The sequence below is a fragment of the Staurois parvus genome, unplaced genomic scaffold (genome assembly GCF_062004578.1).
Source record: "Staurois parvus isolate SC_StPar_1 unplaced genomic scaffold, SC_StPar_1.0 ptg000267l, whole genome shotgun sequence".
Lineage (NCBI taxonomy): Eukaryota > Metazoa > Chordata > Amphibia > Anura > Ranidae > Staurois > Staurois parvus.
This window is the reverse complement of record NW_028318063.1, coordinates 6396309-6410540: the sequence shown is the minus strand read 5'-3', so window position 1 is coordinate 6410540 and position 14232 is coordinate 6396309. Positions and strand designations below refer to the sequence as shown.

The 14232-nt window shown below is 43.5% G+C and overlaps 1 protein-coding gene across 1 annotated transcript in view; it reads right to left on the bottom strand.

Annotated features, from left to right (window-relative positions):
- Window positions 1-14232, bottom strand: part of LOC149459263 (matrix metalloproteinase-18-like) — a 281041-nt gene that overhangs the window by 58824 nt on the left and 207985 nt on the right. Inside the window, exon 6 of the mRNA XM_089681507.1 lies at window positions 453-619. Coding sequence (XP_089537633.1) covers window positions 453-619 — 167 coding nt within the window. The remainder of the gene's footprint in view (window positions 1-452; window positions 620-14232) is intronic.

The following is a 14232-nucleotide window of genomic DNA, read 5'->3' as shown; positions in this document are numbered from 1 at the left end:
CTCCCACTCTGCCATGTGCCACTTTGAGGTCTCCTCACACTCCTGCTGGTTTCCATTTTGTCATAGGTTGCTGTATGGCCTCCCATTGCTGCTGCCTCCACCGCCACACTGTGGCTCCAAACACTGGTTTTGGCCCCGTGACTGCCCAAATGTGTGAAGTGTGCGGTGATTCTAAGATCGACGGCACTCATCTGCATGTCATACTGACTGACAGTATTATTTCTCTTCCCAGCAGACTCCAAGGGCATTTAAATTAAAGGTACAGTGTTCTGCACTAATATTAAGTCTCTCTGAAGCCTAGAAACACCCTTTTTTAAGTTAAATTCACAGCGAATATATTCGACTCGAATCGAATATTTTCCACGAATTCGCCGAATCAGTCGAATCTAATTTTTGAATACTTCGCTCATCTCTAGTCAGCATAATAAGGTACATGTTTATTAAATGAATACCTTGAAAAAGAAGATTTTTCCATCTTGGTTGGCAACTGGGTTTTGCATCCTTATGGCAGCATCAATGGAAGCTGGGAGGTCTTTCCATTTAGAAGATATCAGCTGTGGGTATTTTTTCTTTGGTGCCATTGGCAGTTTCCCATGGCTAAGGTCCCAGAAATATTCACCTATAAAATATGTTGTCTGATGTTAAGGTAATTTGCACACCCCAAATAATGTTACATTACATTACATTTTACAACTCTTTTTTTTTTTTTTTTACAACTTTTGTGCTATGATCCAATAACACATAAGTTATTTATTTTCTTTTTTTTTTTTTTTTTTTTATAATTTTCTACCTCCAATAGATTTTTCAGTTTTTCCCCCCTTTTGGCAGACTTTCAAAATCATGATCATCATCAGTCCTAGTAACTATCAGTACAACTAAAATATGATAGTAGCTTAGTTTTACTTTGCACACAGTAAAGATCGCTACAAACAAAATGACTGAAAGAAAATAATTTTAAGTATTGATATATAAATTGGCAAATGTGCAATCAAAACATGGAACCCAGGTACAGTTACTGACCATTCAGTTTAAAATTGAAATGCAAGGCACATTGTGTGTGTGTGTGTGTGTCAGTGATCACGTTTATTCTCAGCTGCATAAGTGGCCTAGAGAGCTGGGGGGGGCAGGGGGAGGGGGGTAGAGGAAGGGACTGCAGGGGAGGAGGCTAGTCAGCAGGAGGAAGATAAAACAGCAGTACACTGATCTTCCCAGTAGAGTGCTGTTTGGAGGGGGCTCATAAACACAAGTCTGCCCACAGGAATCAACAAAGTTAGTGATTGCCAAAGGCGAATGTTCAAGGAATTGTCAAACAAATGGCAAGGGGGTGGATGGGGATGGGCACTGTCCTGGGGAACATGTGCCAAAGCAAAATGGAATAAAACATGTAAACAAAATCTGTTTGGCAGGGAAAAGCAATTTTTATAATGCTTAAAGGGTAACTTTCCTTCTGTGAAAAAAATATAGCAAATTAAAAAAAAAGTATATTTCATATATAATTGCTTCACCTTCAATTTAATGTTATTAAAATGACCTTTTTCAAGCTGCAACTACTATGATTTTCTGCAAATTCAATGCAGTATGGCCACCTGGAGGTCTTCCGTACACAGTTGGTGTACAGAGCGCACCCAGAAATGTTATTTTCCTCTTGTGTGAATGGCTCACTGCTTTTCCCAGAAGTTTGCACTAATATACAAGTAAAATTTTAGGCATCCTCTGCAAAAGGAATTCTTTTTTCGGTGAGATAATTCCTAAGGATTAATTACTTCTGAAGGAATGAAAATACTGCAAATTTCCTCATTAGAACAATGAGAGTGTGTCAGCTGATTAGAATGAAATACAGACACTGTCTTTCAGGAATCAGCCTTCCAAGGACATAGTTAAATATACAGCTTTTTCTTAAGAACAGAAACAAGCAGGACTCTGCTACAAAGTTTGGTGAAATCCTTGCAATATACAGTTGTGTTCAAAATAATAGCAGTGTGTTGAAAAAAGTGAATAAAGCTCAAAATCCTTCTAATAGCTTTTATTTCCATACACACAAATGCATTGGGAACATTACACATTCTATTCCAAATCAAAACATGAAGAAAAATATATCAAATTTGTGTTGTTCCTCTAAAAAAAAATTGAAGAAAAGTGAATATTAGACTGTTCAAAAAAATAGCAGTGTTTGTATTCCTCTTTACAAACTCAAACATTCACTATATAAACTGAAAAATGTTTTGCTTTCCTTTGAATCACTTAATATTTAGTTGTATAACCACTGTTTCTGAGAACTGCTATACATCTGTGTTGCATGGAGTCAACCAACTTCTGGCACCTGGGAACAGGTATTCCAGCCCAGGATGATTGGACTACATTCCACAGTTCTTCTCTATTTCCTGGTTTTGCCTCAGAAACTGCATTTTTGATGTCACCCCACAAGTTTTCTATTGGATTAAGATCCGGGGATTGGGCTGGCCACTCCATAACGTCAATCTTGTTGGTCTGGATCCAAGATGTTGCACGTTTACTAGTGTGTTTGGGGTCGTTGTCTTGTTGGAACACCCATTTCAAGGGCATTTCCTCTTCAGCATAAGGCAGCATGACCTCTTCAAGCATTCTGATGTATTCAAACTGATCCATGATCCCTGGTATGCGATAAATAGGCCCAACACCATAGTATGAGAAACATCCCCATATCATGATGCTTGCGCAACCATGCTTCACTATCTTTACAGTGTACTGTGGCTTGAATTCAGTGTTTGGGGGTCGTCTGACAAACTGTCTCCGGCCACTAGACCCAAAAAGAACAATCTTACTTTCATCAGTCCACAAAATGTTGCACCATTTCTCTTTAGGCCAGTCAATGTGCTCTTTGGCAAATTGTAACCTCTTCAGCACGTCTTTTTTTCAACAGTGCGACTTTGCGGGGGCTTCTTGCAGATAGCTTGGCTTCACATAGGCGTCTTCTAATTGTAACAGTATTCACAGGTAACTTTAGACCTTCTTTGATCTTCCTGGAGCTGATTGTTTGCTGAGTCCTTGCCATTTTGGCTATTCTTCTATCCATTTGAATGGTAGTTTTTTGCTTTCTTCCACGTCTTTCAGGTTTTGGTTGCCATTTTAAAGCATTTGCGATCATTTTAGCTGAGCAGCCGATCATTTTCTGCACTTCTTTATATGTTTTCCTTTCTCCAATCAACTTTTTAATGAAGGTACGCTGTTCTTCTGAACAATGTCTGGAACGACCCATTTTCCTCAAAATTTCAGAGAGAAATGCACTGTAACCAGCATGTACAACATTTGCTGTCTTCCTTCCTTAAATAAGGGCAATAATTGCCACCTGTTTTTCAAAGAATGAATGACCTCACTAATAGAACTCCACACTGCTATTATTTTGAACATGCCCCTTTCAATTAGTGATTCAATTACACAGAATCAGCAGCATGCATGTCATGACTGTTGGGTCTGTTGGATTTCTATTACTCTACTACACCTGCTAGTAAATTATTTGCCATGTAGAAATATAATTTCTACCAAAAACAGTGATTGATCAGGTTAGTGATGTCTGACTGCTATTATTTTGAACACAACTGTACATAGATCACCCAGAGGCGATTGTTTTCTCAACAAAAATAGAGTTACTCTTTAAAGTGAAGGGCCTAAAGGGAGGGACTCTGAGTTTAGGTGCCACACTACAGTTTCTGCATGTGAGAATCTGTGTTCCAGGCTGGATGGACAACAGTTGGAGGATCTCCCCATAACAGATCTTGTCTTCAGGACTCTGCCACATATGCTGCATTGTGATCATCCTCAGGGGCCCCTGTAGCTGGATTTTGCTGCAACGTTCATCTGTATCTCTATTAATAACTATATATACCTGGCTATATGTGCACAATTCCACCAGGACTGATTTTAAAAGCTGCACTGTGGTGAATACTGGAAGGATTAGGGAATATACAAATGTAAACTTTGCATGTGGGCAATTTGCCTTTAGACACAGGACTTTATATACAAATATTTGTGTAATGTCTTATATGAAATTGACTTTGTGATAATACTGTGAAATAAGTGTATATAGAAAGAAAAGGTTTCTTTTGCTTTTCACAGGATGCATAGAGGTTGGTATTGAATTTAAGGAAATCATAAAAACTAGGCATGCAACGAGTACAAGTACCGATACTATTTTTTTTTAAGTACTTAACGATACCAATTACGGATACCTATTGAGGACAATTAAGGAGATCATAATGAAGAGGAGGAGGAGTAGGAAGGTCAGAATGAGAGTGGGGTGTGGGTGAAGGGAGAGAGAGACAAAGGGGTGGGAGAGAGAGACAAAGGGGGGGGGGGGGGGGGACAAGGATAGAGAAACAGGCAAGTGATATTAAAGGCAGATTTTGTGTTTAAAAATAACAAATATGTCATGCTCTGTACAGTGGTTTTGCAGAGCAGACCCATCCTCCTCTTCTCAGGTAACCCGAAGGCATACTTCGAACATACTTGAGATGGGGCTCAAGTATGTTTTTGGGGGGCTGCTGCACACAGAAGGTTTTTTTTCCCTTCATGCATAGAATACATGAAAGTAAAAAACCTGGAGCCTTTACAACCACTTTAAGGCCAATTTCTGGTCAAGACCTTAATATAGGAAAGCCAGAATGCGAGGTACAAAGTAATCTCTGGGATTGAAGTGGCTGAGTTCACATCAGGCAAAAAATATAACTTTTTTTGAAGAGGCTTTTCTTACTTTTAGCAAGGTAGGAATCACAGAAACATGGCGGGTTGGGGGGAATCACATTTCTGGGAGAGCCGACAATCGGCTATAGCAGCTAGGAGTGCGTAAACCACCCACCCCCGATGCCACTGACAATGACTTATGACGGTGGCAGTAAAAAGATTAGGTGTGTTTTTTAGCAATAGGTTATCTGACAAACTTGTGAAAAAGTGCTATCTGCAGGCAAACAGGCAATGACTGGATATGCGTTAAATGTTTTAGCCTTTGTGTAGCTTTTAATAATAAAAATATTATACCAAGCGTGCCCTTATACTCTTTATTCTTTGGATATTACTACAATTTTTTTTAATATGTCAGCATTTCCATGGGGTATGCTTACTTTTTCACATGATTGTATAGTGTTCATTATAACAGTTGGTGGGAAATTAAGTGCAGTATCGTAAATTGGTATGACAGAAAAGATGGACATTCTATACAGTAATGTGTCAGTTCAAAGCTTTGTACTGAATGACAGCATGTAGGCAAACCCCTGCCCCTTTAAGTTAGAGATCTCATATATACCCTCCAGGAAGTCAGATGAGATCAATTCCTTTCCTAGCGTGACTTATAAATCTGTGGGGTGGAGCTTATGAGATAGAGTTGGGCAGATGGGAGTGGAACTGCCCAGATATGGGATGTGAAACAAAGACCTAGGTTTCTCAGCTCGAAAGTGGGCTCCCCTGATATTGAGTTGTAGCTGAGGTACACCAATGTATATGGGACAATGACGTCTGTAGCAGGTGCTAGCCGCCGCCTATGCCCCTGCTCGCTCCATTCCCCCTCTCCCCGTACTGTGGAGCAGTGACAGTGGGCTCTTCTCTCCTCAGCTCTGTGCATGCCACTGCAGAAGACAGAGCAGACCTATGTTCCTGCCCACTCTTTCTCACTCCTCCTGTTAGCAGCAGGGAGTCCAGGAGAGAGAGCTGGAGGTGCTGTGTGGTAAAGTTATGGGAGGACAGCTGCAGGCTCTGCACAATTCCTGCTTGCCAGCCTCCCTGTTTTCTAGCTGCAGAAAAGGATCAATCAGAAATGCGCAGAGAGGAGAATTGTGGGACATGTAGTCCAGGAAGAAAAGCAGCTGTGTTGGAATGGACAGCAAAAACATTAGAGCCCCCAGCATACCCTGGGCAAGAGAAGGAGGGGAAACCAGTTAGCCTAGGAAAGAGCTGAGGCAGGACAGTGTGACCGCTAGAAGAGAGGGAGAATCACTAGTTACCTAAGACAGAGGAGAGAGGACTGTGTGGAGGGGACATGGGAACCCCAGCTGCAGGAGCAAGAGGCTATTCCCCCCCCCCTTTTGACTGTTTTTGTGTGGTATCTACAGCTACAGAAACCTCATCAGCTGTGCAGCCACTTCGGGCTACCTCCAGATACACCCACATTGCTGAGTGATTTCTCAGCAAAATAAAGCATGGAGACAGGGATGGATGGGTGATTTTTCTTTGAATTTAAAAAAATGAATCAAGTAGTGTTTTTGGTTTGCGGTGCTCAGATACAGTCTAGTTCTGCTATAAGTTTATATTTATGTCCGTGAATCATTGCTAATGGTGAATTAAGGGTCTACAACCTGCTATTTATGCACAATTTGGCAAAAAAAAGGTGTTCTGCATGGGCTGTGTGATGAGTTTTGGTGGACAAGTTAGGCCCTAGACCAGGGGTGGGCAAACTTTTTGACTTGAGGGCCGCAATGGGTTCATATATTGGACCCGGGGGCCGGACCAAGAGTAGATGAATGATGTGTATGTGTCATCCATAGTAAGTATAGTAATATTCCCCCATAGTAAGCATAGTAATTAATCCCCCATATAGTAATTCATCCCCCATATAGTAATTCATCCCCCATATAGTAATTCATCCCCCATAGTAATTCATCCCCCCCATAGTAATTCATCCCCCATATAGTAATTCATCCCCCATATAGTAATTCATCCCCATATAGTAATTCATCCCCCCTATAGTAATTCATCCCCCCTATAGTAATTCATCCCCCCTATAGTAATTCATCCCCCGATGATGTGTATGTGTCATCCATAGTAAGTATAGTAATATTCCCCCATAGTAAGCATAGTAATTAATCCCCCATATAGTAATTCATCCCCCATATAGTAATCCATCCCCCATAGTAATTCATCCCCCATATTGTAATTCATCCCCCATATTGTAATTCATCCCCCATATAGTAATTCATCCCCCATATAGTAATTCATCCCCCATATAGTAATTCATCCCCCCTATAGTAATTCATCCCCCCTATAGTAATTCATCCCCCCTATAGTAATTCATCCCCCATAGTAATTCATCCCCCATAGTAATTCATCCCCCATATAGTAATTCATCCCCCATAAAGTAATTCATCCCCCATATAGTAATTCATCCCCCATATAGTAATTCATCCCCCATAGTAATTCATCCCCCATATAGTAATTCATCCCCCCTATAGTAATTCATCCCCCATATAGTAATTCATCCCCCCTATAGTAAGTCATCCCGCCTATAGTAATTCATCCCCCATATAGTAATTCATCCCCCATATAGTAATTCATCCCCCCTATAGTAATTCATCCCCCATAGTAATTCCCCCTCCAGATACACCCATATTGCTGAGTGATTTCTCAGCAAAATAAAGCATGGAGACAGGGATGGATGGGTGATTTTTCTTTGAATTTAAAAAAATGAATCAAGTAGTGTTTTTGGTTTGCGGTGCTCAGATACAGTCTAGTTCTGCTATAAGTTTATATTTATGTCCGTGAATCATTGCTAATGGTGAATTAAGGGTCTACAACCTGCTATTTGTGCACAATTTGGCAAAAAAAAGGTGTTCTGCGTGGGCTGTGTGATGAGTTTTGGTGGACAAGTTAGGCCCTAGACCAGGGGTGGGCAAACTATAGTAATATTCCCCCATAGTAAGTATAGTAATTAATCCCCCATATAGTAATTCATCCCCCATATAGTAATTCATCCCCCATAGTAATTTATCCCCCATAGTAATTCATCCCCCCTATAGTAATTCATCCCCCTATAGTAATTCATCCCCCATAGTAATTCATCCCCCATAGTAATTCATCCCCTATATAGTAATTCATCCCCCATAGTAATTCATCCCCCATAGTAATTCATCCCCCATAGTAATTCATCCCCCATATAGTAATTCATTCCCCATATAGTAATTCATCCCCCATAGTAATTCATCCCCCATAGTAATTCATCCCCCATAGTAATTCATCCCCCATATAGTAATTCATTCCCCATATTAAGTCCCCAAGTCCCCCCTGTGTCAATTCACTTACCTTTGCTCCGCGCGTTCCTCTCGCCGTGTTCCCGCGCCGTTCCAGTGTAGCATGAAAATCTGTCTCCTATGAGGATCTGTCCCCCTCGACGTATCTGCGCATGTGCCAGTTTCAGGTATTAGCAGCCGATCGGCGATCTCCGGCACATGCGCAGATACGTCGAGGGGGACAGATCCTCAAAGGAGACAGATTTTCATGCTACACCGGTCTTCAGGGCGGACTGTGAGAGGAGCCTAGCGGGAGCCTAGCTCCGCGGGCCGGATTAAAAGGTCCACCGGGCCGTATACGGCCCGCGGGCTGTAGTTTGCCCATTGCTGCCCTAGACTGTCATGTTCAGTAGCAGACCCCCTAGTGGAGTGATTGGTGATTTATTTGCCAGGAGGACCTTCCAACAAGCAGAACACATACTAGCAGTGTCACTAAGAAGAAAAGCTCAATGACTACAAGGGAGGAAGAGACAACTGCTGATTATGATAAAGTTATCTAACATACACAGAGCTATCTAACTGTATGACCAGCATAGTGCTGTCACATATGCCTCCAAACACAGAAGTGCCAGTTTTTTGTTCACACGTGAAAGCTAAATGTCAGGAATTGTAGAAAAGGTGAATATCAGCTGTTGTGAGGGATAAGATTTAAGTCACTTTGCTCATTCAGAGAAAAGTAACTGTGTGTAAAACTTGTGTGCTAGGTGCAGCATGGTGTGGCAGGAAGTAAGCTTCCAATTTGTCAAAAGCAATGAAATGTAGAAAAGTTTGGCAATTACAAACAGGCCTGGCGGGAAGGCCCAACCGTACGGAGCCACATATGTCGGTACAGGGGTGAGACAGTAGTCTGAAGATCCAATGATGACAGCCTCTGCCATGAGGAGCTGGCCCAAACCTAAGGGGAAAGATTCCTGTAAAGGTGGATGTAGTCCCTGCACTTTCCCTACTTCTCCAGAACCTCTCCCTATCTCTAAGCACTGTCCCTAACAGACAGGGAACCTGTCCCTATACTAGTCACTCGCAAAAAGTGCACCAAGCCTGGGAGTCAGAGTCTTAAATAGACTCTGCCTGACCCAACATGGCTCCCAGAGTCACATGGCGCACTAGTATCCAAATGTATAACTGCTCCTGTGCCATTGAGGAAATCATAGAGGAACCAAGTTCCTCTTAAGTTCCTCCCCCATCTACACTGCCATTGCAGTCAAACACTACCTACAGTGGAGAATACAGACTACACTTGCCTATAAACTGTCCCCCTAATCCTCTAATAAATTACAGCAGCAATCCTGGGCACTCCTTCATCCACTACAAAGAGAAAAAAATGCTAGGTGCTTTCAGGTATGCTGGAGCATGTGACCTCCTAGTGACTAATCACTGAAACTAAGGACTATCACATTCTACAAGAGGGAGTGACGTCATGGCTCCCTCTGGGCTCTGACAGACACCAACAGAAAACTGCTATTTTGGTTTAGGTTTCAACAAGGAGGACAGAACAGAAGGAGCAGCAGGAAATCACTAGAGAAGGGAGTATCAGTGGGTCTGTGGGGGGGAGATTCTGCTTCTCCCGCAGCACTTTTCTATGGAGGCCTCCTCTGGACCCACTCACCCAGACCAAGTGTTCGGAAAAGTGGAGTTGGTTTGCTTCTATCCCCACTCAGCACCTTTCAAGTTCTCCATAACTCTCCCTCTCTATCCTTCTTTTCTTTCGAGACTCACTGCATCCGGCTGTTTTATCCCATTTCTCTGAGGATTGCAGTGATCTATCTGCCTCCTGGACCGGTGTCCCGCTTTCTTGATGATTTCTCCACCTGGCTACCCTACTTTCTCTCCTCTGAACTACCCACTATCATTCTCAGAGATTTTAACATCCCTATTAATGTCAACAACCCGGCTACATCCCAACTTGAAGATAACTTCATCTTTTGCATTAGCACAATGTATACAGTCCTCCACTCACTCTGATGGGAATACATTAGACCTTGTTTTCTCCCGTCTTTGCACTCCCTACAACTTCACAAACACCCCCTTTCCTCTCTCTGATCACAATCTCATCACCTTCACAGTGTCCTCGTCTTCAAACACCTATCCCTCCAAGCAGCAAACAATTACCCTCAAAAACCTTCACAACTTGAACCCTGCTCCTTTCCACTCAGCAACTGACCAACTCTACGACAGAATCTCTCCCGTCTTGCCCTGACCTGACCACTGCTGTCTATAACAGTTCGCTTTCATACACATTAGACTTCTCTAACAACATGAAACATCAGGCCACGACTATTACAACCTTGGCAGACTGACGACACCAAAAATCTTAAACGACATAGTCATGCGCTGGAGCGATTGTGGCGTAAAACCAAATCTCAACAAGCACTCACCCTATATAAATCTGCTCTCTTAACATACAAGTCCTCCCTTCATGCTGCCAAACAAGCCTACTTTGTCACTCTTATTAATACCTTGTCATCCAGTCCTCGTCATCTCTTCTCTACTTTTAACTCTACTCTCTCCACCCATACCCAGTACCTCACTCACTGCTCACGAGATTGCAAATCATTTCAAAAACAAGATTGACGCAATTCATAGGGGCATCGCCACTGCACAGACATCCATCCCACTTAGCATACCTTATACTAAACCTCCCTCAACACTTTCCTCTATTGACCTTGCTACTACCGAAGAGGTCACTAAGTTTTTCTCAGAAGCCCATCTCACTACCTGCCCCCTGGATCCTGTCTCCTCACAACTACTACGGTCACCCTCTTCTTCCATCCTATGCTCCCTCATTCACATCTTCAATCATTCCCCTCCGCTCTAAAGCATGCGCACATCACTCCCATACCTAAAAAGCCCTCCTTGGACCCCACCAACCTGAACAACTTAAGACCCATTTCCCTGCTGCCATTTACCTCTAAACTCCTAGAATGCTTAGTCTACAATCGCCTGAGCTCCCACCTCACCGACAACAACCTTCTTGACCCTTTACAGTCTGGCTTTCGCTCACTACACTCCACTGAAACTGCCCTACTAAAACTCACTAATGATCTACTAACTGCTAAAACCAATGGCCACTACTCCGTACTCTTACTACTTGACCTTTCTGCGGCTTTTGATACGGTTGACCTCCGCCTAAAAAAACTCCACTCTCTTGGCCTCAGAGATTCTGCTCCCTCCTGGTTCTCCTTCTACCTATCGCAGTGCTCCTTCAGTGTTACCGATAACACTGCCTCCTCCTCTTTACTCCCTCTTTCTGTAGGGATCCCTCAAGGTTCTGTCTTGGACCGCTTCTCTTCTCCATCTACACCTCCTCCCTTGGTCACTTGATAAACTCCCATGGCTTTAAGTACCATCTTTATGCTGATGACACACAAATCTATCTTTCTACCCCTCACCTCACCCCTTCAGTCTTCTCTCGCATCACTTACCTACTAAGTGACATATCGGCATGGATGTCACTCCACTTCCTGAAACTCAATCTTTCCAAAACTGAGCTCTTAGTATTCCCCCCAGCCCGTGCCCCCTCCCCTGGCTTCTCCATCAAGATCAATAATACAATCATCAGTCCCTCCCCTCAAGCCAGGGTACTAGGTGTAATCCTAGACTCCCATCTGTCCTTTCAGCCCCAAATCCAGTCACTGTCTAAATCTTGTAGACTTCACCTCTGCAACATCTCCAAGATATGCCCGTTCCTAACCTCGGAAACCAGTAAGCAACTTATCCACTCCCTTGTTATATCTTGCCTTGACTATTGTAACTCCCTCCTCATTGGCCTACCTCATCGCAGGCTATCCCCTCTTCAGTCTATCATGAATGCTGCTGCCAGAATCATCCACCTTACTAACTGTTCTGTATCTGCCACCCCTCTCTGCCAATCCCTCCACTGGCTTCCCGTTGCCCAACGGATAAAATTCAAAACACTAACAATAACGTATAACATTTATAACTCTGCCCCAAATTACATCAATGATCTTGTCTCTAAATATCACCCAAACTGTACTCTCCGCTCCTCGCAAGACCTCCTACTCTCTAGCTCCCTTGTCTCCTTTCTCCCATGCTCGTCTCCAGGACTTCTCCAGAGCTTCCCCTATCCTCTGGAACTCTCTACTCCAATTTATTAGACTATCGCCTACTCTGCTCACTTTTGATGCGATCTCCGAAAACCTATCTCTTCAAGGAAGCCTATCCTGCCCTCAGCTAATACTGGAATCTTCTACTCTTCCAATCAGTCCATCCCCCACAGTTACTACCTTTTGTACCACTAGCCCCTCCCTCCTAGATTGTAAGCTCCAAGGAGCAGGGCCCCCAAATCCTTCTTGTATTGAACTGTATTGTTGCTGTATTGTCTCCCGTTATATTGTAAGGCGCTGAGCAAACTGTTGGCGCTATATAAATCCTATATAATAATATTAATAATCACCTGGAGATACACATAGACAACTAGGTAGTGGACCGGGTAGAGGCTGTGGTGACTCGCAGCTCAGTGAATTCAGCAGTACCTATTGTTCTGGGCATGAACATTCTGAAGGACCTGGACTTACCTTGCTTGCTGGCCAAGACTAAACATGTGGGCCAGCGTGCACTGGGCTATGGCCTGTGTGCTGTATGGCTCAACATGATCCAAACCTTTGAGGTCAATCAGTGGGCAGCTAGACAACAAGCAATTTGGGTGGGGGTTGCCTATACACCCCCCAAAGAAAAAGCTGCTCCTGGTGCCCCTCCAAGAGCTTGTCTGGTCCCTGCTTATCAGGGCTCACGAGAAGCTGCAAGGAGCCACTGTAATGTTGGAGCCCCGCAAAGACTTGGGATACCATGGGAGTAGTTGGCAGCCCGCACCTTGTGCCAAGTCCACAGGAGTGAGGTGCTAGTTCAGCTTATCAACTTTGGGACCTCCCAATTCCACTCCCAAACCACACCACCATCGCAAACCTCTACTGTATCTCCGGGGCTCAACCAACAGTGGAAGCTGTTTGTGCCACATCACAAGCTGTCATGACCTCCTGAAAGATGAACAATTAACCGTCCCCTTTCCGGATTATCCTCTACCTCAGCAGTGTCTTCTTCACCAGCTACTGGAGAAACACCAAGTCAGGAATGGGCTCACCTGCCGTGTGGGCTGCAGTACCGGTGCTTGCCAGTGGGTGTGTCAGGCATGGGCTCACCTGCTGTGTGGGCTGCAGTACCGGTGCTTGCCAGCGGGTGCTTTCAGCAGCCAGGATCTCACTCCTGCAATCAAGCCATCACCTGAGGCTGATTGCAGGAGGTATATTTAAGCAGAACCAGGCCTGCAATCAGTGCCTTGGTGTTTTCCCATGTGCCCTGTTGTCCTGATCCTGTTTCCTGTATTCTGTCTTCTGCCTGCTTGACTCTCCTGCTTGACTCTGACTCTGCTAGAACTCTGCCTGCACCGACCCCGGCTATTCCTGACCATTCTCCTGCCTGCTCCTTTTTTACCTTGTCTGCTCGATTGTTCCTGACCCGGCCTGCTTGACCACTCCACCTGTCCAGCCCTGACTACAATTGTACATATCTATTATTAGTTGGAGGTTTGGTTTTTGGTTGCATGTGCGTTTGTATATTTGTGCTCCTAATAAATTTTATGATTATTTCATCATTTCTGAAGCCTGCTGTTCCCTGTGTCAGTCCACACATCTCTGGTCATACCTGGATCTCTGACACACCTACTGGTCTTTTCTGTTGTAATCTTTTTATTGAATTTTAAATAACAAAACAGTACAAAATCACCGAAACAGTAATCAAAATGAGGTGTTTACAGAAGTTAGTCTTGTTCATAGGTGACCAGAATGATATTACCTCAAAGTGAGAGATTCAAGGGACAACAGGGGGAGAGGAGGTAATAACACTACAATCAATTCAATCTTCTCTTCCATCTGGAGGGTGGAATATAACTATATATAAACTACACTATATTCTTAAACCCTGAGTAGAGGTCTGTAATACAGACCAAACAATAAAAAATTTCACAGAGGAAAGTCGAGAGAAGAAGCTGAGAAGGAAGAAAAGGAAAAAGAAAAGGAAAGTAGTAAAGGAGGTATACACCTATCCGAGAAGTCTGCCCTGCCATCAACTCAACCTACTAGTCTTTTCACCAAGCCCTGAGGTCTATGGCTGCACTGAGGCAATAGACCACCGGATCCACACAGGGGAAGCTCTGCCCATCTGGAATTGGTACCGTCATATTCCCTGGCCC